Source organism: Merops nubicus, unplaced genomic scaffold (assembly GCF_000691845.1).
Source record: "Merops nubicus isolate BGI_N331 unplaced genomic scaffold, ASM69184v1 scaffold5038, whole genome shotgun sequence".
Classification (NCBI taxonomy): domain Eukaryota; kingdom Metazoa; phylum Chordata; class Aves; order Coraciiformes; family Meropidae; genus Merops; species Merops nubicus.
The window spans coordinates 36,307-62,775 of NW_008627650.1; the positions used below are offsets into that span (position 1 = coordinate 36,307).

General features: G+C 43.4%; 1 protein-coding gene across 1 annotated transcript in view; it reads left to right on the forward strand.

Moving 5' to 3' along the window:
• LOC103778772 (low-density lipoprotein receptor-related protein 5) overlaps positions 1–26,469 on the forward strand; it is a gene marked incomplete at its 3' end in the record, with an annotated part of 77,426 nt that overhangs the window by 8,069 nt on the left and 42,888 nt on the right. The window contains exons 3-5 of the mRNA XM_008946384.1: positions 11,119–11,316; positions 15,045–15,241; positions 17,258–17,389. Of these exons, the coding sequence (XP_008944632.1) occupies positions 11,123–11,316; positions 15,045–15,241; positions 17,258–17,389 (523 nt within the window). The remainder of the gene's footprint in view (positions 1–11,118; positions 11,317–15,044; positions 15,242–17,257; positions 17,390–26,469) is intronic.

The following is a 26,469-nucleotide window of genomic DNA, read 5'->3' on the forward strand; positions in this document are numbered from 1 at the left end:
GATCAGAAAACTCTCGGTTCAGAGTCTAAAATTAAGAGCCTCGGGCGTGCCTAGTTGTTGATCCAGCGTTTCCTGTCTCACAGCAAACCCATGAAGCAGACCTGTAGCTGCTCTGGCACAGCTCACAACTGCAGTCATAGCAGCACTTAAATAAACCTGCAGTGGTGTTTGCTGCTGACCCACCAGGACTTTGGTGCCACACGACAGTATGTTGTGTGCCTAGGTTGAGAGGGTTTGCTTTCTGTGTGGAAATCATTGTATGCTGACGCCTGGTCTGCGTGAGCTGCAGTAGGCTGAGGCTTTGGATAGTTTTGATTTAAATGACTGAATGGTGAAAAGTTTTTAACAGTGTTATCATCAGATCTTTCCTCCTTTGGAACAGCTGAGAGACAGGGGAATATCGACTAAAAATTCATGACTGTTGCAAATACTGGAGAAGAAAACCATCAAACATGGTGTGGGTAAAGATGATGCTTGTTAGCAACTCTTAGTTTCACTTGTGGCTATTCAGTTAAAATGCAGAAGATGCTCCACTTTTGACTGAAACATCATTATTGCTGGCTTGAAAGCTAGAGATTAGTTTATATCCCGTATGTGTCTATTCAGTAATTAATTACAACTATAAAATTGTTTTGAAGTTTTTGGTTAATTATTTGAAATAATGCAGTGAGGATGAATGTATCAGTAGCACAGTTGTCCTCTTAGAATGTGAGAAAAGTACTCCGTAAAAAAATTGGTTCCGAGTTGTATTCAGCATCTTGGTATAGCCATAATTTCTGAGAGTTGGAAAGCTTTTGATATGTTGTGTTGCCAAATAGCTGCAAATAGCCTCATGCATGAGAAACTTGAAGTTCTTCCGGGGAGTGTTATTTACTCTAATTTTCAGATGAATGACCTTGATGCTGACAGCCTTTCCATAAATGTTTCATCCCTCTCTCTTGCTTATTTCTGCCTTTTCTGGCTCATAGATATGACTGAAGGATGTAAATTTTTGTTCAAATGCCATTTGCTTCATCTGAAAGCAGAGCTGCCTGTTCAGAGATGGCAGAAAAAAGTGATTTACCTCCCCCGCCGAAGCTGGAATTGCATAGGAAAGAGGTGGAAATGTGTAGACTTCCTTAATAACCCCACTGCGCTCACTCCCTGTTAGCACTGTTCTGTGCTTCCTCATACCCTGAGTCCTGGAGACTGAGGCTTCTTTGCCCTGTGCACATTTAGTCTTCTTAAGTAGTTTGGGAATCATGGCAGCCTTACCTTTTTAATTTCTACACCGTGTCTTAAGAGAACAGAAGGAACCTGTTAAGAAGACCTTTGTCTCTGAAAGGGCTGTCAGGCGTTGGAAGAGGCTGCCCAGGGCGGGGGGGGGGTCTCGCTCCCTGCAGGGGTTTGAAAGCCGTGTAGATGTGGGGCTTGGGGATAGGGCTTAGGGGTGGACTTGGTAGAGCAGGGTCAATGGTTGGACTCGGTAATCTTGAAGGGCTTTTCCGACCAAAATGATGCTGGGACTGTGAACGGCATGGTGGCTCTGGTTGTCTCAATGCCAGTCTGTGTTGCATTAGTTTCTCAGGTGAAGTCAGGAGTGTTAGCTTTGGTTCTGGGACTGAAGAGATGGTGGAAGCTGGGATTTTCTTGGATTAGAGGGCTTGATGGGTGCAGCTTATAGCTGCACAGAGGCAGTGTGGAAATGACGGCGTATGTGACACGCTGGTTTGGCTGAACTGCACCGTTCTGTCTGCCGTGGAAAAGCCATGGGTGGCTTTGGTTGAATTCAAAACACATTTCTAATTTTTTATGTAAAACTAAGCAGTTGTATAAGCTGAAATAAGATGTTTTCTGCATAGCCTGTTGAATGGGGACTTAAACAGGAGTTTGTTTGTTAAACAGTGTTTAAAATGGTCATTGTGCTGTTGAACATGCTTAGATGGCATGCCTTGACAAATTATTGGCTGTCGTTTGAGTGCAGTGTTTTCCCAGCCATTGACTTAAACTGCATCAGCACATGGAGACAGATAAAACACATTGGCTTGAGCGGAATCACAGAATTTAGGTGGGAGTGAAATGCTTCAGGGCAGTTGTGAGATGTGTGGGTAAGGGAGGAACCAACACCTTGCTTGTGCAGTCCAGTTACTCTTCAGTGTGTTGGCCGGGCCCATGTCCTCCATTAAGTCACTACAATGTACGGTCAAAATCTCTTGGACTGTCCTGACATGCTTTAATCCTGTGGTCCTTACGGAGAGAGGAGGAAACCTAGGCTTAACTTGAGGTAGGGGTAGTTAAATCAGAGGTTAAGCCGTGACTGGATCTGGCTATAAGCAGCAGAGGGTAGGAGGCATCTCACCAGCGGATGGAGAGGGAGTTCAAGAGTTTATTCTGCATCTCTTGATAGAGGTATCCCCTGAATTTTGTGTTGCTGCAGTGTCTTAAAATGGGCTGAATGTAGTGAGATTTGGACTATTATTCCCTTTCCTAAAATAAATAATATTTTTGGAAAGAAGAGGACTGGGGGTCAATGAACTGAGCATGAACCAGCAGTGTGCCCCTGCTGCAGAGAAAGCCAACAGTGTGCTGGGCTTGATTAGCAGTGCCAGCAGATGGGGGGAGAGGAGCCATCCCCTCTGCTCAGCCCTGCTGAGGCCTCCTGCACCTTATCTAGTGACCATGAGGAGCAGCTAGAGGCATCGTTTTATCTTCTTACAGATATTTTTCTGTTTTCTGTAGAGTTTTGCATATGAATATGCTGGACATTCTTTTAGAGGGGAAAGTGCATAACACACATATCATGTGCAACTGCTTTTTTTCCCCCAGGAAATCCTTCCCTTTCTCAAAGTATTTGCAGTAATATTGCATTCCAAGTTGAAGATGCTCTTCCTAACCCTCCTGAGTAGTGTTGCAAGTGTCTTCTTACTGCTGCCCTGCTTCTCTGCCTTCACATGTTTGGAAATCTTCTCGAGTCCCTCTCTCCAGGAATTCTTCAGCTTTGTGGTGTTGTGTGCCCTGACTTTTTAACATGCTGTTGAGGCTGTATCGAACACCTTTGGAAATAGTGAGGGTGTCTTACTCCTTTCATATGGGTGAGCCAGGGGATGATGAGCTCTTTCCTTCCAGGCACTTCACTGCAATAATATTTCACCATCCATCAGTTGACAGACAATTATGTTTTCCCTCTTTCTTCTCAGTTTCCAAATTGTATCCTCTATATATGTAATGTATATGTTTTAAAAGAATAAACGTGTCAGAGTAAAAGACATTGTAGGAAAACTAGTGGAGAAGGGTGGCTCTTGGGGGCTTTGTTTGCTTTGCTTTAAATGCTTGTCTTTGAATGCGTTGTGATTAGTTGTGATGGTTACCTGCTGTGGCATATATTTGTGTTTGATGTAATGTTTTTTGTCAAGAGCATGCAGATCTCAAAGTTCAGTGCTTGAAAAGAGAAAAAAAAAAAACAACGTAGTAATCTGAGTATCTAATTTGCAGCTTGATGCTGTGCAAGATAGCTGCTCTTTTCCCTTCTGCAAACAATTGATGTTACTTAACTTTGCAGCTGAGTTTTTGTAGCTTTAAAGGGGAGATGTGGGAAGTAAGTTTTAAATGTGCAGAAATCTAAACTTCACAGCAATTTCCTGTGAACTCCTGGTTTGTGCCCTGGGCTTGTGTAAGTTAGAGAACATTGTTGAAATTGGAGAAGTTTGTGCTGGTTTGCAGCATCTGTACAACTGGCCCTTTTTGTGTAAGCAGGTTATGTAAGGCTTGGCAACCGCGCTGCATTTCAGGAGGTGGAAAAAACATTTGGGCAGTGCTGGCCGCTTTTGATTGTGTCTGTGGTACCTTCCAGCTCTTGGAGGGCATGGCCGTGATTCCTGATCTTTGCAAAAATGATGAGAAGAGAGGTGAGGCACCAGGAAATAAGAAGTGACCTGCGGCTTTAAAACCGAGGGGAAACACGATCTCCATCCTGTTTTCCCTCCTGCACCTGGAATTTTAAAATGAGTCTAGCAGGCAAAAAAATAAAAGGGACTGCTGGGGTGCAGTTTACCAACTTTAAATCTGTTTATTTTTGCAAGGTGGCTTTTAGTCCCATTATTCTGATGGTGCCAAAGGACCATTTAAGCCCTGACTCAGTGCGGTAATTAAGTATGTGCTAAACCCCAGTGACTTGCTGACTGCAGTTGAACTGCTTTTGTTTAATTGCAATTCTGTCTAGAAAGCTTGATAGGGAAGCTTGCAGCTACTGTGCTTCCTAACAGAGTAATAACTGAGTTTCATGAACTCTCTGCAGTTCAGTTTAGGGACAGATTTGGGGCAATTGTTGCGAAAGTTACTGTTAGATGTTAATCTCTTCTTTCCCCTGCCCCCCCCTCCTTTTTGCCTTGAAAGTCTGGAGTTGAAGGTTAAAACCCAGTAAGGGAGAAGACACTTGAGCAGCTCTGAAGAAATGAACAAAGTGACCCAAGAGTTTGTCCCAGGGCTACTTTTTGTTCTAGTGCTGTTTGGTTCAGGATTTTTTAAGAGTATTAATTTGTGATAGTTGCTTAGCAGTGAATTTTGCTCACAATGGCTTTGTTTTTAATTAGCTCTTTAGGAATTGTTTTCATTTTCTTTTATAGCCTCAGTACTGCTCCACTTTTATTGACCCGTTGCAGTCCAGGTGGGATAAAAATCTCCTGGGATGCCAAATCTCAGTCATAAACCCAAGCTCAGTCTAATGTGTACTAAGATACTGAATACCGGTTTTAATAGTTTTAGCTCCTTACAGTTGTTGCAGTGTGCCCTGCCCCAAGGATATTTAAAACTGTGTAATTTACATTTAAAAACACCACCACCAACAACAAAATCTACCCAACCCAAAGCTACCCAAGTCTGTGCATTAGGCTGTTTATTCAGTGTATAACATTTTAACAGGCTTCCCAAACAGGGAGGATTCAGTAGTGCAGGCTGTACAGGACCGAGATTCTTTACGAAGTCTGCTGAATTTTGCTGAAACCTTATCTGGGCTAAATGTCCACTTCTTTAATAGTGAAATGAAAACAATAGGGATTGTTAATGTTCTGGACACCAGCAAAAAAGATTTTATCTGGGGAAGAAAAAAATAAATCTTGAACTGTTGACTGTCCCAGAAACACTGATGTCTGCCTGGTTTTGAAGAGTTTCAAAGGGCTTGGGTTTTGTTGAGGTCAGTAAGAAATGTGAAATATTGAGTATATCTTAAAAAAAAAAATCCTTTTCTGTATTCTTCTGCAGAAATAATGTGTCAGTTACCACTCCAGGCTGCTGAATTAGGTAGTCTTAACAGGTTTAAACTCTGTTAATTAAGGTTAATTTAAATCAGATGGATTTAAATCAGTTCCTCACATATAAACTGTTATAGTGTGCAGGCTGGGTTTTTCTGTTCTTTTTTCCCCTCTGAGAAGCCACTTCGAGCTTCTTGCCATGTTCTCCTCCAGGCCATAGAGCCCCAACCAGAAATATCTGCTGTTTGTCTAAGAATTTATCCTGTGACCTGGGGGCATTTGGAAGATGCAAAGTGTAAGACATAATGGCTACTACTGGACATTGTTTAATAAATAAAAAAACTCATTTCTACATTGTTTTTCCTTTATGTTTTTCTCTGATTAACCTGGCTAACAAGAGTACATTTCAGTAGTTTTGGCAGAAGACTCATTTTCTGAAACAGATCCATGGGCTATTTCAAGGGTAAATCTAAAGCCTTTGGCTGTCAAGGAAGCTTCACCCTCCCAGATTTTTCTCTTTTGGTGATACTGTGCCAGTTAAGGTTGCAGTGCTGCTGTTGCTAAGTCTGGGTCATTCTTTCCATAATAACTGTGGAATTTTTTTTACTAGGATTTAGAACTTGCCTCAAAAATTTGTCTTCAGATGAATCTCGGTATAGAGTGTCTCAGGCAGGACACTGCACTTAATTTGAACTACCTTTCTCACTCAAATTAGAGGAGGGTAAAAAAAAGGAAAGTTTGACTTTTTGTGCATTCTTAAAGATCCCCCACAGGCATGCGTTTTAAAACATGACATTTTATGGCCTTTTGGAGCCTGATGTCCAATGCTGTGTTGTGCCTTGTGTTGACCAAAAAAAAATTCAGAGTGGCCTAGATGTTACTGGTGGAAGAAGGAGGATGAAGAGGACTGCCCTAGGTAGTTGTGGAGCCCAAGGCCCTAACCTGTGAGTGACTTATTCAGGGACAGATGGAGAACAATGCCTCTTTTACTGAGGAGGGCTCAGAGGGGCTTCAGCTCTGTGGCCACTGCCTTTATTTGTTCCTTCTGTTTAAGCACCACTGCTGTGGGACTGTCGGTCAGACTGGTTATGTGCTACAGTAACTGAAAGGCAGTTGGGTGGTGAGGTGTTTTTTTTTTTTCTTGTAGGGTGCTGATGCCAGCACCAGGGGTAGGAACCAGGGTAGGAACCGCTCCCTTTGGCCACAGCATGGTTCTAAAGAGACTTACAAAGACCAGAAGACTCCCACTCCTGTTGTAGGAACAGGTGATCTCTTCTTACGGTGATATCCAAATTCCCAGTTGTGCTGGTTGAAATCTGGGCCCTGAAGTGTTCAGATATTCCCAAACCATGTTTCCTATCAGTCATGGCAAGTCAGCAGCAGATGCCTGCCGAAACGGGGGAACCTGCTGGAGGAGGAGAGGAGGTTGCTTCTGCCATCCCATTGCTGGGCGAGCTCTCCTGGGAAGGGTCACAGCCTCCATAGCCTGTGAGGGGGCAGTGAAACCCATCGCTGCAGTAGGTGCTTGATTACTGCAGAGACTTGGGGTAATCTGAGAAGCTCACCAGGGAGATCAATATTATGATACTTAGGGGACTGCAGAGACATCCCACAGTCAGGGTGAGGTGGTGACAGGTAACAAGAATCTATGCTGTGTTAAAAAAGTCCAGCTAGGAGAGGTGCTTTGAAAGAGTGCTGCCTAATGTTCTAATGTTGTCTAAAGGCATCTTCATCCCACTAACCTTCCTGTGCCATGCGGTGACTTTGCTAGTGCTGTGTGATTTCAGACCTTGGAGTGACAGGGGCATCGAGAGGATTTCAGCTTGCTACCTGTTCATGAGTTAAAACAGGGATGTCATTTTTCTGTGGCCAATTCATGTGTGGTTGAAAGTACTACTTCTGTCCAGCAGTCTGTGTGACTGAGGATAAACACACATCACCCTTGAAATTAGGGACTGGGGTTTTGCCTGGGGAGGCTCTTGAGCTGGAGCTCCTTTAATATCCTAGAGAAGTCATGGGAACCCTTTGGCTTACAGACTTCTTGTTTTCCTTTTCTTCATCTGAATGCATTTAGCTTCAGGGCAGCCTGCAATTTTAATGGGAGGCTTGAGGAGAGGGATTTTGCTTGAGGGTAATGTTGAGGTGTGGGTTTTTTTTTTTTAATCCTTTTAATTTTAACCTGCTTTTAAAGTTTAATTTGACTTAGCTAGATTTGCTCCTTTGGTTTTGCTTTTGAGTAACTGTAATGGCATTTTGGATTTTGGTCCAAGCTCCTTTTCTGTCTGCATTTATTTATACATTTCAATATATAAATTTGGGACTCTCATAGCCATGTGATACAGCCCAAAGTCGCCTTGAATAGCTGTTTTTTTCTTAATTCAGCAGTCCATCTTTTGTCCATCTTTACTCCTGTAGAAGTGATACAGGATGTCCTTTGAAGGTGTCCTGTGTCCAGATTTGGAGCCCTCAGCACAGAAGGGACAGGGACACATTGGATCCATGTCTGGACCTCAGGTCCAGAAGAGGCCACAAAAACGATTTGAGGGCTGGAGCAGCTCTCCTGTGGGGCCAGGCTGAGGGTCTCTGAGCAGCCTGCTCTAGTTGAGGATGTCCCTGCTTGCTGCAGGGGAGTTGGACTCAATGACCTTTAGAGGTCCCCTCCAACCAAAGCATTCTGTGATTCTGTGAATCCTTCAAGCCATTGCAGGTGAGCCCGATGATCTGCCTTGGCCTGGCCAGAAGGCAGAATTGGGCTGGATCTGCTTCACAGCCCGATTCACCAGATGGTTCAATGGACAATTTCTTCTACATCTGCTTTTCTCTGGCTTCTCTTGTTTGTCAGTAGCTGCTGCCTCACACAGTTTGAGCTGCCACAAATTACAGCCTGACTTCTTAAAGAAAACCAAAATGAGGGACAATTTACATTCATAGGTTGTCCTGTGAACTGGGGCAGCTCAGCTACTGCTGCTGCTTCTTCAGGAGCAGTAAGTCTGTCCTGGCTGCTGGAGCTGGGGTGTTTTGGGAAAAGGCATCTGGGGACGAGGCCACTGCAGCCACTCTGAGGTGATCGATCTCAGAAACCTGAGGACTCGTGCAACGCCTGCAGGCTTGGGGCAGAGTGGCTGGAAAGCTGCTCAGAGGATAGGCACCTGGGCGTGCTGATCGACAAGTGGCTGAATATGAGCTAGCAGTGTGCCCAGGTGGCCAAGAAGGTCAATGGCATCCTGGCTTCTATTAGAAATATAGTGGCAAGCAGGACCAGGGAGGTGAGTGTCCCCCTGTACTTGGCACTGGGCTGGCCACAGCTTGAGTACTGGGGTCAGTTTTGGGCACCTCAGTACAAGGAAGACCTTGAGGTGCCAGAGCGGGTCCAGAGAAGAGAAACTAAGCTGGTGGAGGGCCTGGAGAACATGTCTTATGAGGAGCAGCTGAGGATCTGGGGCTATTTAGCCTGAAGAACAGGAGGCTGAGGTGGGACCTAAACACTCTACAGCTCCCTGAAAGGACCTTGTAGAGAAGTAGGCATTGGTCTCTTCTCAGAAGTAACTAGTGATAGAAAATGAGGGAATGGCCTCAAGCTGCTCTAGGGGAGGTTTAGCCTGGACATTAGGAAGACCTTTGTCTCTGAAAGGGCTGTCAGGCGTTGGAAGAGGCTGCCCAGGGAGGGGGTGGAGGCTGCATCCCTGGAGGGGGTTGGAAGCCGTGTAGATGTGGGGCTTGGGGAAGGGGCTTAGAGGTGGACTTGGTAGAGCAGGGTCAATGGTTGGACTCGGTAATCTTGAAGGGCTTTTCCAATCACAGTGATTCTATGGCTCTGTGACTCGCCTACATGGAAACTTTACTGTTTCAGCTAGAAAACTCCTAGTTTTACTTTCCCACACTCAGGTTTATGTGTACTGTGATACAAGTGAGTAATTTCTGTCTGTCTGGATTTTAATCTGTTTTTATCTGTCACTGAGATAACCCAGCTGACAGTTACATATGCTGCTGTGATCAGAATGGTCTAAATAGGTCCAGTGACTGGGCTGGAACTGGAGGGACAGCTGGGTCAGGGTGCAGTATGGGCATGGAGATCGGAGCATTTTAAGCCTGGGTGGTTTGTTAGGGGATAATTGTAGAGCTGCCTGTTCCCTTCTGGCTGAAACGATGGCCCCAGCTACATGTGAAGCAGCTACAGAGCTACCACACTTCGCAGGAGCATTTTTTTCTGAGCTCCTGTAGTGCTGAAGCAGGAATTCATGCTGCAGCAATCTCCCCTTTTAGAGTTTCCTAAACACGACAGCAATTACAGATGTAGTCCCGCTTCATTCCCAAAGCAGGCAGCATTTTCTTTCATAGAAGAAACCATGAAGCTTTTTTCCTCTTTGTGTATTCACCATGCATGTTTGTTTACTTCCTTTGTGATTCTTCGCATGGCTGCATAGCCAGTGCTGTCATCCTCAGGGAATCTGAGGGTCTGGGATAGGATGATAGAGTCATTAAGGTTGGAAGACACCCCCAAGATCGTCAAGTCCAACCATCAACCCAATACTACCAGGACCACTAAACCATGTCCTGAAGGGCCACGTCTACATGTTCTCTGAACCCAGGATGCTGGTGGCCTGCTTGGCCACCCGGGCACACGCCGGCTCCCCTTCACGAAGGCGGGGCTTTTCCCAGCCACTCATCTCCAATCCTGGAGCGTTACCTGGCGTTGTTGTGACCCAGGTGCAGGACCCAGCCCTTGGCCTTGTGAAGCCTCATCCAGCTGACTTCAGCTCGTTGGTCCAGCCTGTGCAGAGCCCTGTGCAGAGCCCTGTGCAGAGCCTCCTGAGGGCCGGGCAGACCGGCACTCCTGCTTGGCGCAGTAATCCCGGCTGTGAAGAGCCTGGCCAAGCATGGGCTCTGCAGGGCTGAATAGATGCTGCTTTGCCTTGCTTGTCTGGAGCTCCAGTGGTAGCAGGACCAGCAAGCAGAGGTTCCTCAGTGCACTTACGCAGCTGGTGCCCATCCAGTGCCATTGCTGATCTCATGGCCCGTGAGGAGCCCCTGGGGGCGGGTGCAGAGCACAGAGCTGCTGTTTGGGGCTCGCCCGGGTGGGCAGCTGCAGGGGCATGGGAGGCACCCTGTGTCCCAGGCTGGCCTGAGGGTGCTGTGCAGGGGCTGGCAGCCTGGGCATGTCACGCTGGGTGTGCTATGCTGTGTTCTGATCAGACAGTTTCCCTCTGAACTGCAGTCTCAGCTTTTCATGCAGGTGTTGCGTGGTGTGCCGCATTTTGATCTGGTGAGTCCTATTAATGTCTCTGTTCAGGCTGCTTAAATTATCTGTAAGTGGAGTGACAGGGAAACTGGGATGTGGACAGGAGGGGAAACAAAGCACCCCAAAATTTAACCTAACATAACCTAAATAATAAAAAGTATAACCTAATATAAAATTCTGAATCTGCATGGATTCATGGTTTATTTGTTGACAGAGGCACGTTTCAAGGCACTTGATTTTATTCTTTTCTGGGTACAGACTTTCAAAAGGAAGTTCAGCTGTTGTCTTTGTCAGCTTGGGTGGGTGATGAGTTACTTCAGGATGCGATTTAGGGTATTAACTTGTAATAACTGGTCACACAAGGATGATACTTGGCTATAAATGCTTATGATAGTCGGGTGCTTCCCAGTGTTGAAAGAGAACAGTGACACATTATGTAGAGAGATGCTTTCATGGAGAACTTTTTTTGCACCTTGTGGAGCTGTGGTTTGATTTATGTTAATAAGTATGTTAAAGTTTTTGGGTTATACATTTGTGCAGATACACTACTCTGTGTAGATAGACTTTTTAAAAGAGCTCTTATCCCTTCTGTTCCTAAAGCTAACCGGCCTATATTGTGATTTAATCTGTGTGCACCTCTGCTTTCTTTTTCAGATACATGTATTGGACTGACTGGGGTGAAACACCTCGAATAGAACGGGCAGGAATGGACAGCAGCACACGAAAAATAATCGTTGATTCGGATATTTATTGGCCAAATGGGCTCACAATAGATCTTGATGAGCAGAAACTGTACTGGGCTGATGCAAAACTGAGTTTCATTCATAGGGCAAATCTGGATGGTTCCTTTAGGTAAGATTCCTTTAGTCAGTAATATGGTGTAAGTTATTTCACCCCTCCTGCATTCAATTTGAATTAAGGCTTTTTTTTCAGCAGTTTAGAACAATGTCAATACCTCATTGTTCCTTCTAAATGCAATTGTTAATAGCCTTGTAAAAAGTAAAATAGCTTCACATCCTATAAAACTGCTTTTAAAAGTAAGACTGTATTAGTATTTCACTATGGACTGTTTATGGCCTTCTTGGACAGAAGGGTTTTTCATTTTTAAGCTCATATTTGTTTTGAAAACAGAGATGCTCATCCTTGGCCCTATGCAATCTAACATTTAACTAGTGACTGGAATTCTGCAGCATTGTTGCTGTTCTGTTTGTTAGTGTTGTGGTGTTTTGTTTTGTTTGTGTTTGCTTGTTTTTGTTTGTTTGAACACAAAATATATGTTGAGACACACTTGTCCTTGGCCCTATCCAAAGATGTCCTTTTTGACATCCCTATAACTTAACCAAATTGAGCTTATTTCAGACTATGAGTGAGCAGGAAGCAGATTTTCCTGAAGCCTGATAGAAGGCACAGTATCTAAGCTTGGTTGGTGGCTCCTCTCCAAGTGTGCTGCTGAGTTTTGGCTCTTGTAGACACAGAGAGGTGACCCTTCAGACAGGGCAGACTGAGGCATTTAAGATTGCACCTTCAGTTCTGCGTGGGGCTCAGGGGGCAGCCTGTGTTGGTCCTGGAGGGCGAGTGTCATCTGCCAGTGAAAAGTCCTGCCAAGGAAGCCAGTCTCTGTATTCCCAGTCTGGCTTTGGTCTTCGGGTAGTTTAAAATGTCGTTTCCATTTTCATGATTTCATAACATTGTAAATGTCTGTGTTATGCAATAGTTTTGCTTTGGTAAAAAGCTGGAGGAGCTTTATTTTATGCATGTAATAAAATAATAAGCCTCCCTCAAAAAAACAGTGCATCTTCCATGGTGTTTTTCAGTTGTGGGTTTTTTTTACCAAGGTGCATTCTGTGCCAGATTTTCACATTCATAAAAGAAGAACAACAATACAAACGTGCTTTATAAAATGCTTTTAAGTTCTTGGAGAGCATTATGTAGGAGCCAGGTAATGGTGGTGTCGTAGTAAGTGACAAACACTTGACTGACAGTCAGAAGTGTAGGGCAGGGAAAAGGTCTTTGTGAGGGGAGTGGTCGCTCAGAGGCTGGGCACAGGTTCAGCGACAGAAAGAAAGTGCTCTCTCAAAATTCAGAATCTGAGAGAGATTTTTATACAATACAACATGAATATCTGTCTCTGGTGTGGGGTGAGTGGCGGAGGGTCAGGTTCCCAGGCTGATTCAGTGGTTATCATGCACATACAAATTGTATCAGCTTTACTTGTATGTGCATAAAAACTTAGTTGTAAGCAGCAAGTAAAACTTACCTGTTCATTCCAGGGAAGCAAAAGAGCACCTAAAAGGGAACAAGTCTTCTGGATACATTAGTTCCAGCAATCTTTCCAAATTATTTGTTGATGCATAGTGCACATCTGACACCTGCCAAGCAGTTTTCTACTGAACCTGTGTTTCAGGAAATATTAATGTATTTTGCTTTAAAAACAAATGCTCAGTGGTGTACACTTTACGTATTTTACTCAACTGCTGAGCTGTGTAAATACACATTTGAGGTCCAGATATTCCTATGCAGGACGGATTCTGGAAATCCTGTGTTCACCTGCATGTGGGCTTTTAGGCATTGTCCAATAATATAGCTTATGTCATTTACCTGTGTATGCTTTATACTGTCACCATATGATAAAATTTCTTTCGTAAAATGTTAAAATCTTAATAAATTGTCATGAATATTGACTTTAATTTTAACTCTTATAAACGGAAATTTTCATTTACTCTTTTTTCCCTTCCACTGATAAATATTGAAGCAGAAGTCTGTGAGCTTGTGACTGAGAGTCTGGTGTCAAGGTAGACTTCAATAATGGTTCAAACCAGACAATAACTTTGGAGGTTGCTTCTGTTCCTTAAACACAGAGCAAAATCAATTTCACCCAGACGTGTCACTAGAGAAATCTTCTGGTGTGTCAAATGCTTCTACCCCTCCCCGCCCAGCATCGCCTCAGAATTCAGATAAACAGAAAGGCTGCATTCTGCATGGTGGGTTCATGTTCCTGGAGCAGGCTGCTTGTTACATCTCAGCAAGCTCCAGTTTGCAAGCACACAGGCTGGAACTGTTTCAAAGGATGTAATTACAGGAGAAGAGGAGACTTGATATCTAAGAATGATGGAAATAGGGGCAATATATAGCGGAAAACAGCTGCTACGATACCAGGATATCGTTACTGGTAAAGCAGCAACAGCAAGCGTGTGAGAGAGAAAGTGAAATCAGTATTTGTGTTTATTTCATTGTATTTTATGGTGAGAGAAGTAGTGATAATTTGAATGACAGAACTTTTAGAGCTGTTTCAATTCTATCTCTAGAATGGAGAGAAGAAGAGTTGTCTTTTTTCCACATTACCTGCTTCGCACATGTATGTGCAAATACTTGTCTGCATGTGTCAGTCTGTTTTAAACTTGTCCATGTCTGAATACGTAAGAAGAATTTTGGGGATGACTTTTATATTCCCCCTCAGCCCTGGAAAATGCAAGTGGTACCTCTGCTGCTCCAGGTGAAACTCCTTGCCAAATGTTAGGTTTTGTTTTTTCTTTAATTTCTTCAAAGGAAACAATTTAAATTCAGATTTGAATAGAGACATAAGAAAGGTTTTTTCCTCACTCTCCTTCAGGATGATGCTAAGACTTCAGCTTTCTCAAAGTTGTAGGATGAAAAATTTTGAATTCTGGTTTGTGGTGTCAGAACGTTGGTTTGGAAGACAGGTGTATGCCTCTGTGTTTGTGCATACATAAAAGGCACAATTTTTGTGAAAATTGACTACATGTTGTTTTGACTGAAGAATTCATTAATGTATTCACTGACTTAGTAAATAGCTCTAAAACGACTGTATCTAAATTACACAATTTTACTGCAATATGTACAAATTCGGGGATCCTGTGAGTTTAGAAAACACGTTGAAATTTCATGGGTTTTGTGGCTTTCAGGTAGGCTAATAACCAGTGTGAAAATACTTGGATCCCCAGAAGAGGTGTGGTTGAATGAGGTCATTGAAAAACATAGAAATGTTTCTGATTTTAGATCAATTACAAATATTTAATCTTAGCAAAAATATACCTGAACCTTAAATTGCTCTACATTTAAAAAGAGAATCTGAAAAATACTTGTTTCTGTAGCTGACCAAGTTAAGAAGGGTAATTTAAAGAGACTCCTCCTACCACAAGAAAGGGCTGAGTACAATAGAAGTCCTGGGCAAGGGTATCCTATATTGCACAGGAGGTGCTTTAGCTGGAGCAGCGCTCTCTGGACCTGCGTTTTCTCCAAAGGGCAATTGTGTTTGGGTGTTTGCAGAGCCCTGTGAAGGGACCTTGGTGTGGCCTTTCAGAGGTCAGCATGGAGCTGAATCACATGGTGGGTCCCTGTGGAGCCCAGTGTATTTATGTCCTTATTGCCGTGAAGGGACAAGTTTACATTTTTCAGCCTGATTGTCCCTTCTGTCGCAAGGTGAATCTCTTGGTCCAGTGGATTTATTAAAAGAACACAATTCCTAGAGGAGTTTTTGCAAAGTCAGGTTTTTTCCTGCGTGGTAACGAGTGGCAGCAATGCATTCTTAACCCCTGCTCTTTCCTCTTTCTTTCATCTAGGCAAAAAGTTGTGGAGGGCAGTCTCACTCACCCCTTCGCGCTGACGCTGTCGGGGGACACGCTGTACTGGACGGACTGGCAAACACGCTCCATCCACGCCTGCAACAAAAGGACAGGAGAGAAGAGGAGGGAAATACTGTCTGCCCTGTATTCCCCCATGGACATCCAGGTCCTCAGTCCGGACAGGCAGCCCTACTGTATGTTTTACTTCTCCATGAAACTTTTGCATGACTGCTACTTACCTGTCAGGAAAAGCCTTAGTCATACTAGTGGTTGGTGTGAAGCTGTCAGGGTTTGAACACTTGTCAGGGGATTTGTTGCTAAAGGCACCTCAATCCTGTACCTTTCTCTGAAAATTCCAGCTTGAATTGGTGGGAGCTCATTCATCATCCCAGTTGGTAAAAAAATCCAAAATTCAGTGCAGTACTTCAGTGACATGTTTTGATTTGGAATATCTGAGTGAGAATGATAAAGACTCACCGGGCGTCTTTTTAACGCCATTATTGTAGAAACAACTGAAGAAAATACTCCTACTTTTTTTAATAAGTAGAATTGCCACAAAATATGCACGTTGTACTTACAAGTGCAGGTTTTGCAGTCCAAGCTTGATGGCGTTGATCTTCAGTATGTAACAAATAGTTTATGAACGTTTGAGTGTGGAAGGGATTTAGTTCTGAGCTTTTATATAAACATCTACGTGCTTCTGGTTTTTCTTTATGTGTATGATGATACTTCAAAGGAGGGCAGGTGTGGAGAGTTGAGATTTAAATGAGGCTGTATATATCTTGTATATGCATGTGATTCCCTGTGGTGATTTGTCTAGTTATTTTTTAGGGTTGTGTGAATGGGACTTAAAAGCAATGGTATGAAATTGTGTGTCATTGAGTAGCTATGGGAAGAGTCATCTCTTGTGTAGAGGAGATGGACTTGCCATTTGGACTGGCTTCTTTATTTATGTGAGCTGTAAAGTCTGCTTTGCCAAAGTTAACGTTTGCTGTTCCAGTAAAGTTTATAGGATGTCAGTAAAGAGGCTTGAAAGTAAGTAAAAGGAGTTTGGAGGTCATCTTGGTGATGGAACACATGCAGGTTTTCACTGAGGCTGTCAGGTATGCGCAGCACCCTGGTTTATCTCACAGTTCCAGATAAGAGCTGGTCTATGCTGAATTCTTGCCATTGCTTTTCAGCTGAGGGAGTGTCCCAGCCTTGGGTCATGGTATTTCTGGGGCAGTCACCAAAAAAACATGGCCCACAGGGAAATAGTATATGCTGAAAGTTGCTCAGATGCTATTGATTTAATTAAGATCAGGATTTCTTCCTCTTCCATTTTTTCATCTTTCTGACTGTCAGTGGAAATAACAGAAGCCAGATTAGCCAAAAAGTTTGCTTTTTATATTAAAGCACTTCAGATGCTTATTCAAGCTATGAATGATTTTGGAGAGATCTTCAACAACTTGCTCTCTCTGTATATATTTAATTTTTTTAATAGCTAGCAATATTCTCCATAATTATGGTTACAGTCTCGTCTCTTGCTGCCATTTTTTTCCCCATGTAGGTGAAATAGGTGTGTACAGTTGTGTGTCCATCCCTGTCCTGTCACGTGTCATCCCACACACCACCCTCAATTTTATTTTATTTTATTTTTTTACATTTAAAAAAAAAAATGCTGACTTTACCTGTTGCTCTTCTAGACTTCCTGGTGATTTGGATATGTGTCTTATTGTGAAAGCTTTGCAGTAGGAAAAGATATTTCCAGCATGCAATACTACTGCAACATGGGAGTTGTACAAATTGTGATGTTTCCCTGTCTTTCCTGGAAGTGGTCTGTGAAAGAAGGACAGTCTGTCCCCCCAGCCACTGGCCCCTCAGCCCTCTTTTTCGTTTCCATGCTGCTTAGCAGACCTGGCACCCACGGAGTAATTGGTGTCCAAAGCTCTTCACTGTGCTCACCTTCAGATACGTTGAAGAACTAGATAGTGAGAGTGCAGTGAGCTGTTGGCTCTTCCCAAACCAGCTTTTGCATGCAGCTCAGTTCAGGTGCCCCTGGAAGTATGGTGCTGGGGAAATGGGAATCAAACACTTAATTTTGTGATTTCTCTTTCTTTTAGCACAAATGCTTGTGCCAGTCATTTGGGATCTATAATTTCCTCCCTGTGGAGAAAAGAGGGCTTTAGGGGTTCTAGAAAAATGAAGTAAATCTGTTTGGTTTCTTAAAGTTCACACTCCATGTGAAGAAAACAACGGTGGCTGCTCCCATCTGTGCCTGCTGTCTCCAAAAGACCCCTTCTACAGCTGTGCCTGTCCCACTGGTGTGCAGCTAGAAGACGATGGCAGGACATGCAAATCAGGTAGGAGCTTGGCTTTTCTACAGTGACAGTGTTGACTTGGTTTGGATTTGCCACTTGAAAGTTGAGCCTTGAAGAAGAGAGTTGGGAGGAACTGCCTGACACGCTGAAATGTTGCTCTTGTCTTGAGGAAGGTGGCTGAAAGTGTGCACCCAAATCTCCTGCCAAACCACCAAAGATAGTGGGTTTTTATGAACTAGCTTAATCCCTTGCATCAGAAATCAGAGATTTTTGAGTGTATTTTGTGTCTTCTGGCTGTATTTTGGTTCTTTGTAGGACTGAAGTGGTATGTGGAGCCCATTACAGAATAATTTTATTAGAAGTGAGCTATTATAGGACACCTTTTCATTTTGTCAGAGGAGCATGAACAGACTTCTGCTCCCCCTCCTTCATTGTCCAGTGGTGCTCAACAATGCAGTCGTGGTGGCCAAGCCTTCCAGCTGCAGATCCAAGTTAGCAGTCACACAGATGTGCTGAGAATTCATTCAGGGCCACTTCCACATGCCCATGGGCTGTTTTAGAGATAACCCAGTGAGTTACCCCTGCTTCAGTTTGTTTAATAATGAAATGATCTGCACGTAAAAATTCAAAATTAAGATTTAAACTAAACCCATCATTTTTCTGGTTCCGAAGATGAATCATCCCTCTGTTTCCCTTTGGGCTGCACTGTGGGAAGGATTTATGAGGCAACTGCACTGGAAGTTTTTTCTTCCAGGATCTGGTTTGTCTTTTTTGGGCATTATATTTAATTTGAAAAAGCGAGGCAATGCTTTGTATAATGAGGGTTGTAAAGTTTGCTGCTTGAGATAATTCATCTAGAGAAAAAGATTTTCTAGGTGGCTGTTCCATGTCACTGAGAGGTAAGAGATGCTTGTGTACGGTGGCAAGACACTAGGAGACAAGTTTCTGGAGAGTGTTCTGCCAACAGGCTGAAAGACACTCTGCTGCCTGTCTCCAGGGAGTTTTCAGTGAGTCTAGTCAGAGTAGTCATTTTCCAGTGTGGCTCTGAGGACTAAAGCAAGCATAATAGATTCCTTTCATTTGTGAACTTGAAGCAGAATTCAAACACTGAACCTCCACGGTTTAAGGGCCAGCTTTATTAGCTCATCCTACTGCAGTTGAAAAGCTTAGAAGGTAGTTCTTGCAGCTGCTGAAAGACGTTTCTCTTGCCTTCTTCCAGCCTTGGAAAGTTTCCCTTTCACAGCTTTTTAAAAAAACGTTGTTGAATGCTCAGGACAACCTTTTTAGACATTCATATTGACCTCATGTTTCTGGCAGTGGGAATGAAGGTCAGCCTGCTTTTGGCATCTTGGCGGATAGCACAAGCAGGAGTGACTGCTTATACTGTGCTTTCACCTTTCCATTGTCAGGCCAGACAATCTGTCAAGGGTGTTCTGTCAAAGGAGTGCAAAAAAGTGGGATGGGAACAGGAAATCTGGTTTTGCATAAGAATGTGGCCTTTTCGTTCAGTTTTATGGATTATTTCTTTCCCAAGCTCCACATCTTTTGTTGTCTTGTCTGCCTTATGCCAACATCCATGTGCTTCTCTTTCCCCTCTTATTAATTAACTCCTTGGTTGCAAGGAACTGACTTCTTGTTCTCTGCACAAGTCCTTTGTAATGAAGTTGTGTCAGGAGCTACCAACGGGACAGTGCTGACCAGCTCTCCATTTCATCCCCTCTTGCTTGGGCAGAAATGCAGAAGTACAAAGTCACTTAGAATCATAGATCTGCTTCTTTGATGTTAGGCTTTTGAGTGAATTACACAAATGCTACTGGGGATTTGTCTGCAAGAGAAAAAGCATTCTGTTGTCAAAATCTTTGTCCACATGGGGAGTTTACTGGTGCAAATACAACTGCATAATGTTACTGTAATCTCTGTCAGAAAGTATTCTTGTGCAGAAAAGCCCTAAGGCTTTTGAGGCAATTTCCACTCCTTTGGACATTGAAGAACACATATATTGGTAACGTTGAGCTCTGTAGCTCTTTACAAAGAGTGTTGAATGATAACAAGCCTAGGTAATTAAGAAAACCTGAGTTCAGGAACAGGCTGGGCCACTATTTGCTTCGCTGCCTGTGTACATCAGAACTCTCCATCTGGATTTTTATATTTTTCTGAATATATAACTGTAGATGTGCTGAAGCCATAAATACTGTGACTGTATTAAAAAGATAGTTCATTATTCTGTAGTGTTGGGTTTTGGTGTTGATTTATTTTCGCTTCCTCTGTGGTTCTAAACAGTTGCTCTGATTAAATAATAAAAAATAGCCCTACAGTAGATGTCCATCACTATTAACATATAGTAAACACATGGATAAATTGCAACTGGCATCAAGAATAAGTTCCTCTCTGGGAATGTGTACTTGTTTGGGGCAGGTAGATATTTTTGTGTTGTTTCCCTCCAGATGAACGATACTAAGTCTGTTTTCCTCTGTTGTCTCTGCAAATGCTCTGGACATGCTTGAAGATCCTGTGTCAACAAGCAGAGGGGTCATAAATTTGGAAAGTGAATCAGCTGCATCTGACCATGTACGCTGAGCAAAGAGAGCATCCAAGCTATGGACTTGGAATTACTTAAGAAGTTGTGTTGCACCACTGTTGTCTTGGAGGATGTGTCCAAATATGTGATTTTAGATCAGTATCTGAACCCTATCTTGCCTGTGTAGAATAATAGATGGTTTGGGTTGGAAGTAATCTTAAAGATCATCTTGTTCCAAGCCCCCTGCCATGGGCAGGGACACCTCCCACTTGACCAGATTGTTCAGAGCCTCATCCAAGCTGTGCTTGAACACCTCCGGTGATGGAGCATCCACAGCTTCCCTGGGCAACCTGTGCCAGTGTCTCACCACCATCATAGTGAAGAACTTTTTCCTCATTTGTAATCTAACCCTACCATCTTACAGGTTGAAGCCATTATACCTCATCCTATCACTACAAGCTCCTGTTAAATGTCACTCCCCAGCTCTCTTGTAGGCCCCTTCAGCTACTGGAAGGCTGCAGTAAGGTCCCCCTGGAGCCTCCTCAGGCTGAACCACCCCAACCCTCTCAGCCTGGCCTCACAGATGCTGAAGTCACAGTCTGTGATGCCCCTCGGAGCCTCATGGCGCTGGTCTGCAGGGCCTGTGGGGGTGGCCTAGGCAGTAATAGCTCTTAACTACCTTGTAACTTCCAGGAGTGACTGACCTCTGAATTTTCATGTTTCAAAGTGGAGCTTCAGTTCTTAGACCAGGTGGATTTCTTGATTTGTGGGCTTGTTTTTTTTTGGTTTGTGGTGGGTGGTTTTGTGTTTGTTTGAATGTCTTCTCTAAGCCTGCTTGAACAATGGCACGAACGTTTGAGAAAGGACCATAGGTTTGGTTGCAGTCATTTAAAAGGGATGTAGAATTCTAACTAATTAACGCTTTATTTATGCAATCATACAATTGTAAGCTTGCTTTAGTTAGTCTTCAGTTTCTTGCTTTAGATAATTTCTGATCCAAGTAATGGAAGTCCTAGGACCAAAGCAAAAACTATGTGTGTTCTATGCATATTTTCAGGGAAGCAAAGTGTGGTTTGGTCAGCAGTGGACAAGGAAATAGGCCAGTTTGGGAAGTAGAGCAGAAGTGTGGAAATTTTAAAAGCTTGGGGACATTCTTTCAGTCATTCTTCTGACTTGGAGCTATCCTGAGGTGACTGCTGTTGTTGGGCTGGTAGTAGTTTGAAGTGTTGTGAGAAAGACAAATGTACTAATAGCTACTGCCATGTCTCCAGCAGTAAACCATTTGAACTGTTCTTGCCTTGGAGGGCAGAGTCCACAGGTGATAGCTTCATGTCTATCCTGCCTGACCAACCTGCTGGCCTTCCATAATGAAGTGGCTGCAACAGTCAGCCGGGGCAGACCTATGGGTGTTGTCTGTCTGGACTTCTGCAAGGCCTTCAACATGGTCCCCCACAGCGTCCCTTCAGAAGCTCAAACTCTCCATAGACAGACTCTCTGTGCTGGTTTGGGCTGGGGCAGAGCTGGTGTTCCTCCAGCAGCTGGTACTGCCGTGTTCTGGATTTGTGCTGGAGACTGTGGATAGCTCAGGGCTGGTTCAGTGATTCCTGAGCAGGGCTCACACAGGGTCGGGGCTGCTCTGCCCCTCAGCCCACCCCCCCAGCGAGCAGATGGGGTAGTTGGGCCGTAGCAGCTGGGAGGGGACACCATGGACAGCCGACCCCAGCGGAGCACGGGAGGCTGGGGGAGGACAAGGGAAGGGAAGGGGGGACGTGTGGAGGGGCACCCTGCTGTGGGTGACCTGCTGGAGCAGGGGGGTTGGATGAAACGATGCCCAGACAATCCTGACAGCCTAGGAGATCTAGAAGCTACCTCTTCTATTTCTACTCCATTTCATTAAAAATTCATGAGGTTTTTTCTTTCATTCATGTGCAGATCTTGTTTGTTTTGAGCCTGTTTTCCCCTTGCTTTTGTTAGTGTTGTTATATTTATGATTTTATTTGATCTATATGAAAAGATTACATTATTCATAGCAACTTTTATCCTTCCAAATGGCGAGTACTTTGTGTAGTGACAAGATGAAATAACCCTATTTGGAAATGGCCTTGATTATAATTTCAGTGGATAAAAGCCATCAGAAGCATGCTGTAAGGAGGAAACCTGGAGGGAGTGTGAGGAGAAGTCTGGAAGATCTGCCACATCATCTTCTAGCTCTGTTGTCAGTCATTTCGCTGAGCTACTGAATGAAACTCTCTCTTTTTGGGGATTTGGTGCATGTTTCACATTGCTGACAGCTTTCCAGGGCTTTGAAATGCTGCCTGGTTAGAGATGGTCACTAGCTCATTTTTTATGCTAAGGGCTTAAGGGTTGGGGGCTTGGTTTGTGTGTATGTGAAGGAAAAAGTGACTCTCCCTTTTGAGTGCTGTTGAGTCTCTGGATTGATTCTGGTTTTAGGCTGCAGGAAAACCACACTCTGGGTCTGTACTGGAAAGGTTTTTGTGTAAATGTTGTTACCTTGCATTCACGTGAGCTAGGTACACGCACAGGAGAAGTTACCAAGACCCAGTGACGACTTGTTAATCTGCTCTGGCTTGAATCCCTCTTCAAACATTGGGTGGCCGAGCTCTATTTTACAGCAGCAATGTAGCAACAGTGAGGTTGAGACACTTCTTGGATTTGTAAACCCTAATTTACAATTGTTTATCATTTTTATCCACGAAGTTTACCCTTTGACAGATGATTGCGTTAGCTCAGAATTGGATTTTCTGTGGCTCCATCATACTTGGAACATAATAAATAACGTTTCAACTTCAAAGCATTATGCAGCTATCAGCCTCAGAGAGGGCCCGTGGGATGTAAAATATTTATTTCTGTTTGTGTAAAGGAGGACAGCAGTGCCCAGAAACCACTATGTTCAAGGTCTCTTGGTGAGTGGGAAACATCTGCAATTAGAAGTCAACAGAAGTGGGATTGTAGAAAAAAAATATTATATTTCTGTTCAGTATTTAAAAACAAAATTGTGTATCTTGTTGGGTTGCAATGAATTTTTGATCTTTGGCAGTGTGTAGTTGAAGGTATCGCTGACAAAACTGGTTTGCTAGGTGGTAACATGGCTGTCATGTAAAGTCTGTGATTCTTTACTCTGAGCCAGTGAGGCTGAGTATCTCCAGCAGAGAATAGGTGCATTTAAACTTTAAAACCATGCTTCAAAAGGAAACAGCAGAATGTGAAGACTGTGCCCTTTTCCTGGTGGTGGGGATTTCTCACAGACTTTGTCTTGGCCCATCCTTTTCCCTACGGCTCGCGATGGACTGTTAGTAAGAATTCTGTACAAAGGGGTATTCTTTTTTTTGGTTAATAAAAAGTAGAAGCCAAGACTATGATATCCATAAGCTAACAATCATATTTACCACTTAACGTTTCCAACTTTCTTTTCCCTTTCCTTAAAGCACAGTATAGTGTAGACAGACCTCAGAGGGGTAAGACTTAGCTGCTCAAGCACTTTGAGGTCTTTGGATGAAACCTCTGTACAAGGGTGGGTTCTTTGCTTGGCCCAGCAGTAGCCAGATAATTGTGCTGATCTTTGATTCTGGTTACTACCAGTGCAGTTATGCCTGCTACACTGGTGCTGTTTTGAGTAAGTCTTGGTAAGAGTTATCTACTGCTCTGTCAGCGAGTGGCTTCACAAAGCTTTGTGCTCACCAGCGTGTAGTGCTGGGCATGTATGAATTTGTGTCCCACAGAGGCTCAGCTCTGAGTAAGAGTCACTGGCTTCTGTGTTGCAACAGCTTTCTCTGGAAGAAACATTACTTTTGTCTGAGCTGTTCTGTGCTAATGATCTTGTCAGCTGTACAGGTTAATACTCTGCTTGTAGAGGGTTTTTCAGTGCCTGTATGAATATGTCAAAACTCTGAATTGCAGGGTTTTTTTCTGGTTCAGGCAAAGTAACTTAGAATTTTGCTACTGAGATAATGGCATAAACAGGAGACAATAGCTTTTCACTGTTAGATGCAGACAGATATGATGTAATTTGTGAGTTACGTGAGTGCTCTGGTATTTCCTTTCTTTGTCACAAGTGTTAGTTTTCCTGATGCCTACTTAGCTTTCAGTGAAACCAAGTCCTGCCTGAATGTGGGCACTCAAAACATTCTTTCAAAGAAACCTTTCCTGTTTCTATCTGGTTGGTTGCATGCTCCCACCCCACTCAGCTCTTGGCTTTAAACTGCTAAACCTGTGTGCATCGCATGCTGTGCCCACTGCCCAGTGCCAGGTAGGAGAGAACTTATAGAAAAAGAATTACCGTTTATTTCTAGCTGTTACCAGAGTTGGTTTCAACTCCTTGAATATTTTTATTTTCTGTAGAAGTTGAATAGCAGGATTGGGGTTTTACAGTTTATTTAAACCTCTCGTAGTGAGTTTCATTGCATAATTTTTCCTGTAGTGTGAAGAGCAGCTAATGCTCAACCCTCCTGCAAGCTGTTGCAGTTGTTTTGGATACTGGCAGGCTCATTAGAGAGCACGGCAGCAGTCCCTGTTCTCGTACGCTGTCGTGGTTTAAGCCCAGTGGCTGACTGAGCCCCACAGAGCAGCTCAGTCACCCCCCTGCCCAGTGGGGCAGGGGAGAGAACCAGGGGAAAAAGGGAAACTCATGGGTTGAGATAAAGACAGTTTAATGGGACAGAAAAGGAAGGGATAACAGTAGCAGTAGTAATAATGACAGTAATAATAATAGAAATAATATAGAATAGAAATAATAATAGAAGTAATAATACACCAATAATAGTATTTTTTAAAAGAATATACAAGGCATGTATGTAGTGCTGCACAGTACAGCTGCTGGCTGGTGCCCAGTCAGTCCCTGAGCCACGATGCCCCTTGGCCAGCTCCCCTCAATATGCTATGTCATATGCTAGGGAATACCCCTTTGGCTTTTTTGGGTCAGTTTCCTGGCCACGTCCCCTCCCAGCTTTTTGTGCACCCTGGCCTCTGCTGGAAGGGCACGCTGAGGAGGCCTTGGCTCGGTGTGAGAGCTGCTTAGCAACAGCTAAAACATCAGCGTCTTATCAACATTATTCCCATCCTAAAGCCAAAGCTCAGCACGAAACCAGCTACTAGGAAGAGAATGAACTTTATTCCAGCCCAAACCAGGACAACTCCATACTGAATGATGAAGTTTTCTCCCGTTCTAATATTCCACATCATGCATCTTCCTCCTCCCCCCCCTTTTTTTTTTTTCCTATACACTGGAACTTTGCCAGGTAATTCACTGTATGACAGCAACTAGCAAAATCCTTTGCCTTCCTGATAAACTTTTTTAGTTCATCAACAGTGCTAAGGTAGCTGTCTCGAAACAGCTTGTAAAAGAGTAGCCTGCGGTCGAAGTACTTCTAACACACTCCTTTCAAAAAGTGCTTGCTATTTTATTCTTCAAAGAAGAGCTAAAAGCTTTCCCTGTTTTACAGTTTCTCTCATTTTTTCCCCATCAATACAGAGATTTCCAAAGTTGCCTGTAAGTAGACTAAGTCCACACGTGCAGCTGCATGCGGTTGTACATAGATATAACTGGGGGAAAAGTCCCACAATGGAGCATTGTTCTAGCCTAATTGGTAGACAGGCAAATGGGAAAGGAATAGCGTGGCATTTTCTGGCATAGATTAGCAGAGGCAGCCACTGCAGTCTACATTTGTTTAGGTTGGGTGAATAAATTGGAGCATTTGTTACCGTATTATAGATGTCTTGTCACTTGTCAAATGTGAAGTGGGCCAAGAAAAATATAAAAAAGGCTCTTGTCAAGCTGCTGAGATGGCCTGCTCTGCTGCTGTCAGCTCTGATTGCAGTTAATTTTGCAAATAGAATACAGTTGCCATTTCCAGCACTGAAGCATGAATTTTTAATAACGACAGAGCAAACCAACCAAATCAAAGCAAGTGCCATACCTCGCATGGATATTAAAAATAATTGATTACTGAGTGTGGGAGGAAGGCATCACATGAACAAACAATAACAACAAAAAATCTCTTAACCTGTTTCTGTAAGATTTCTTAATTGCAAAGGGAGCATATAGTCTTCAGGGAGTGAGAATAACCCCCTTGAACATTATTGCTTTGGCTTCTGTTCTGTTTTGTTTCTTTGTTAATTCAGATATTCTGCGTGTTAATCAGAACAGTTCATCAGCTTTTATGGCTATTAGAGCTACTGAAAATTTCTGCAGAAGGTCTGCAGAAAGTTGTTGCTGAATAAAAAAAGGATTAAAGAAAAATAAATAGTTCAAAGTTTAAGCCAGCTGGAAAAATAAAACAACAATTTGAGCTTGGGTCTTTTAAAACGCTTTCTAACTGGAAACTTCAGAGGGATGCAATTCCTTCTATTTTTCTGATGTATGGTTTTCACAGAATATTTTACATCAGCTCTTGCTACAGTGTTTGGTTGCTTCAATTGTGACGTTGGAATAGCTTTCATTCCCAGCTCCCCCCCAAAAAGGCTTTTGTACACTGTGTGAGGTGACACGGGACTGTGTTGTAACAGTTAGCAGTTCTGCTGGGAATCTCTTCATCGTGTGGCTGCAAAAGAGGCTGTGGCGAGAGAAGTTTTTTGGAGAGGAATTTAA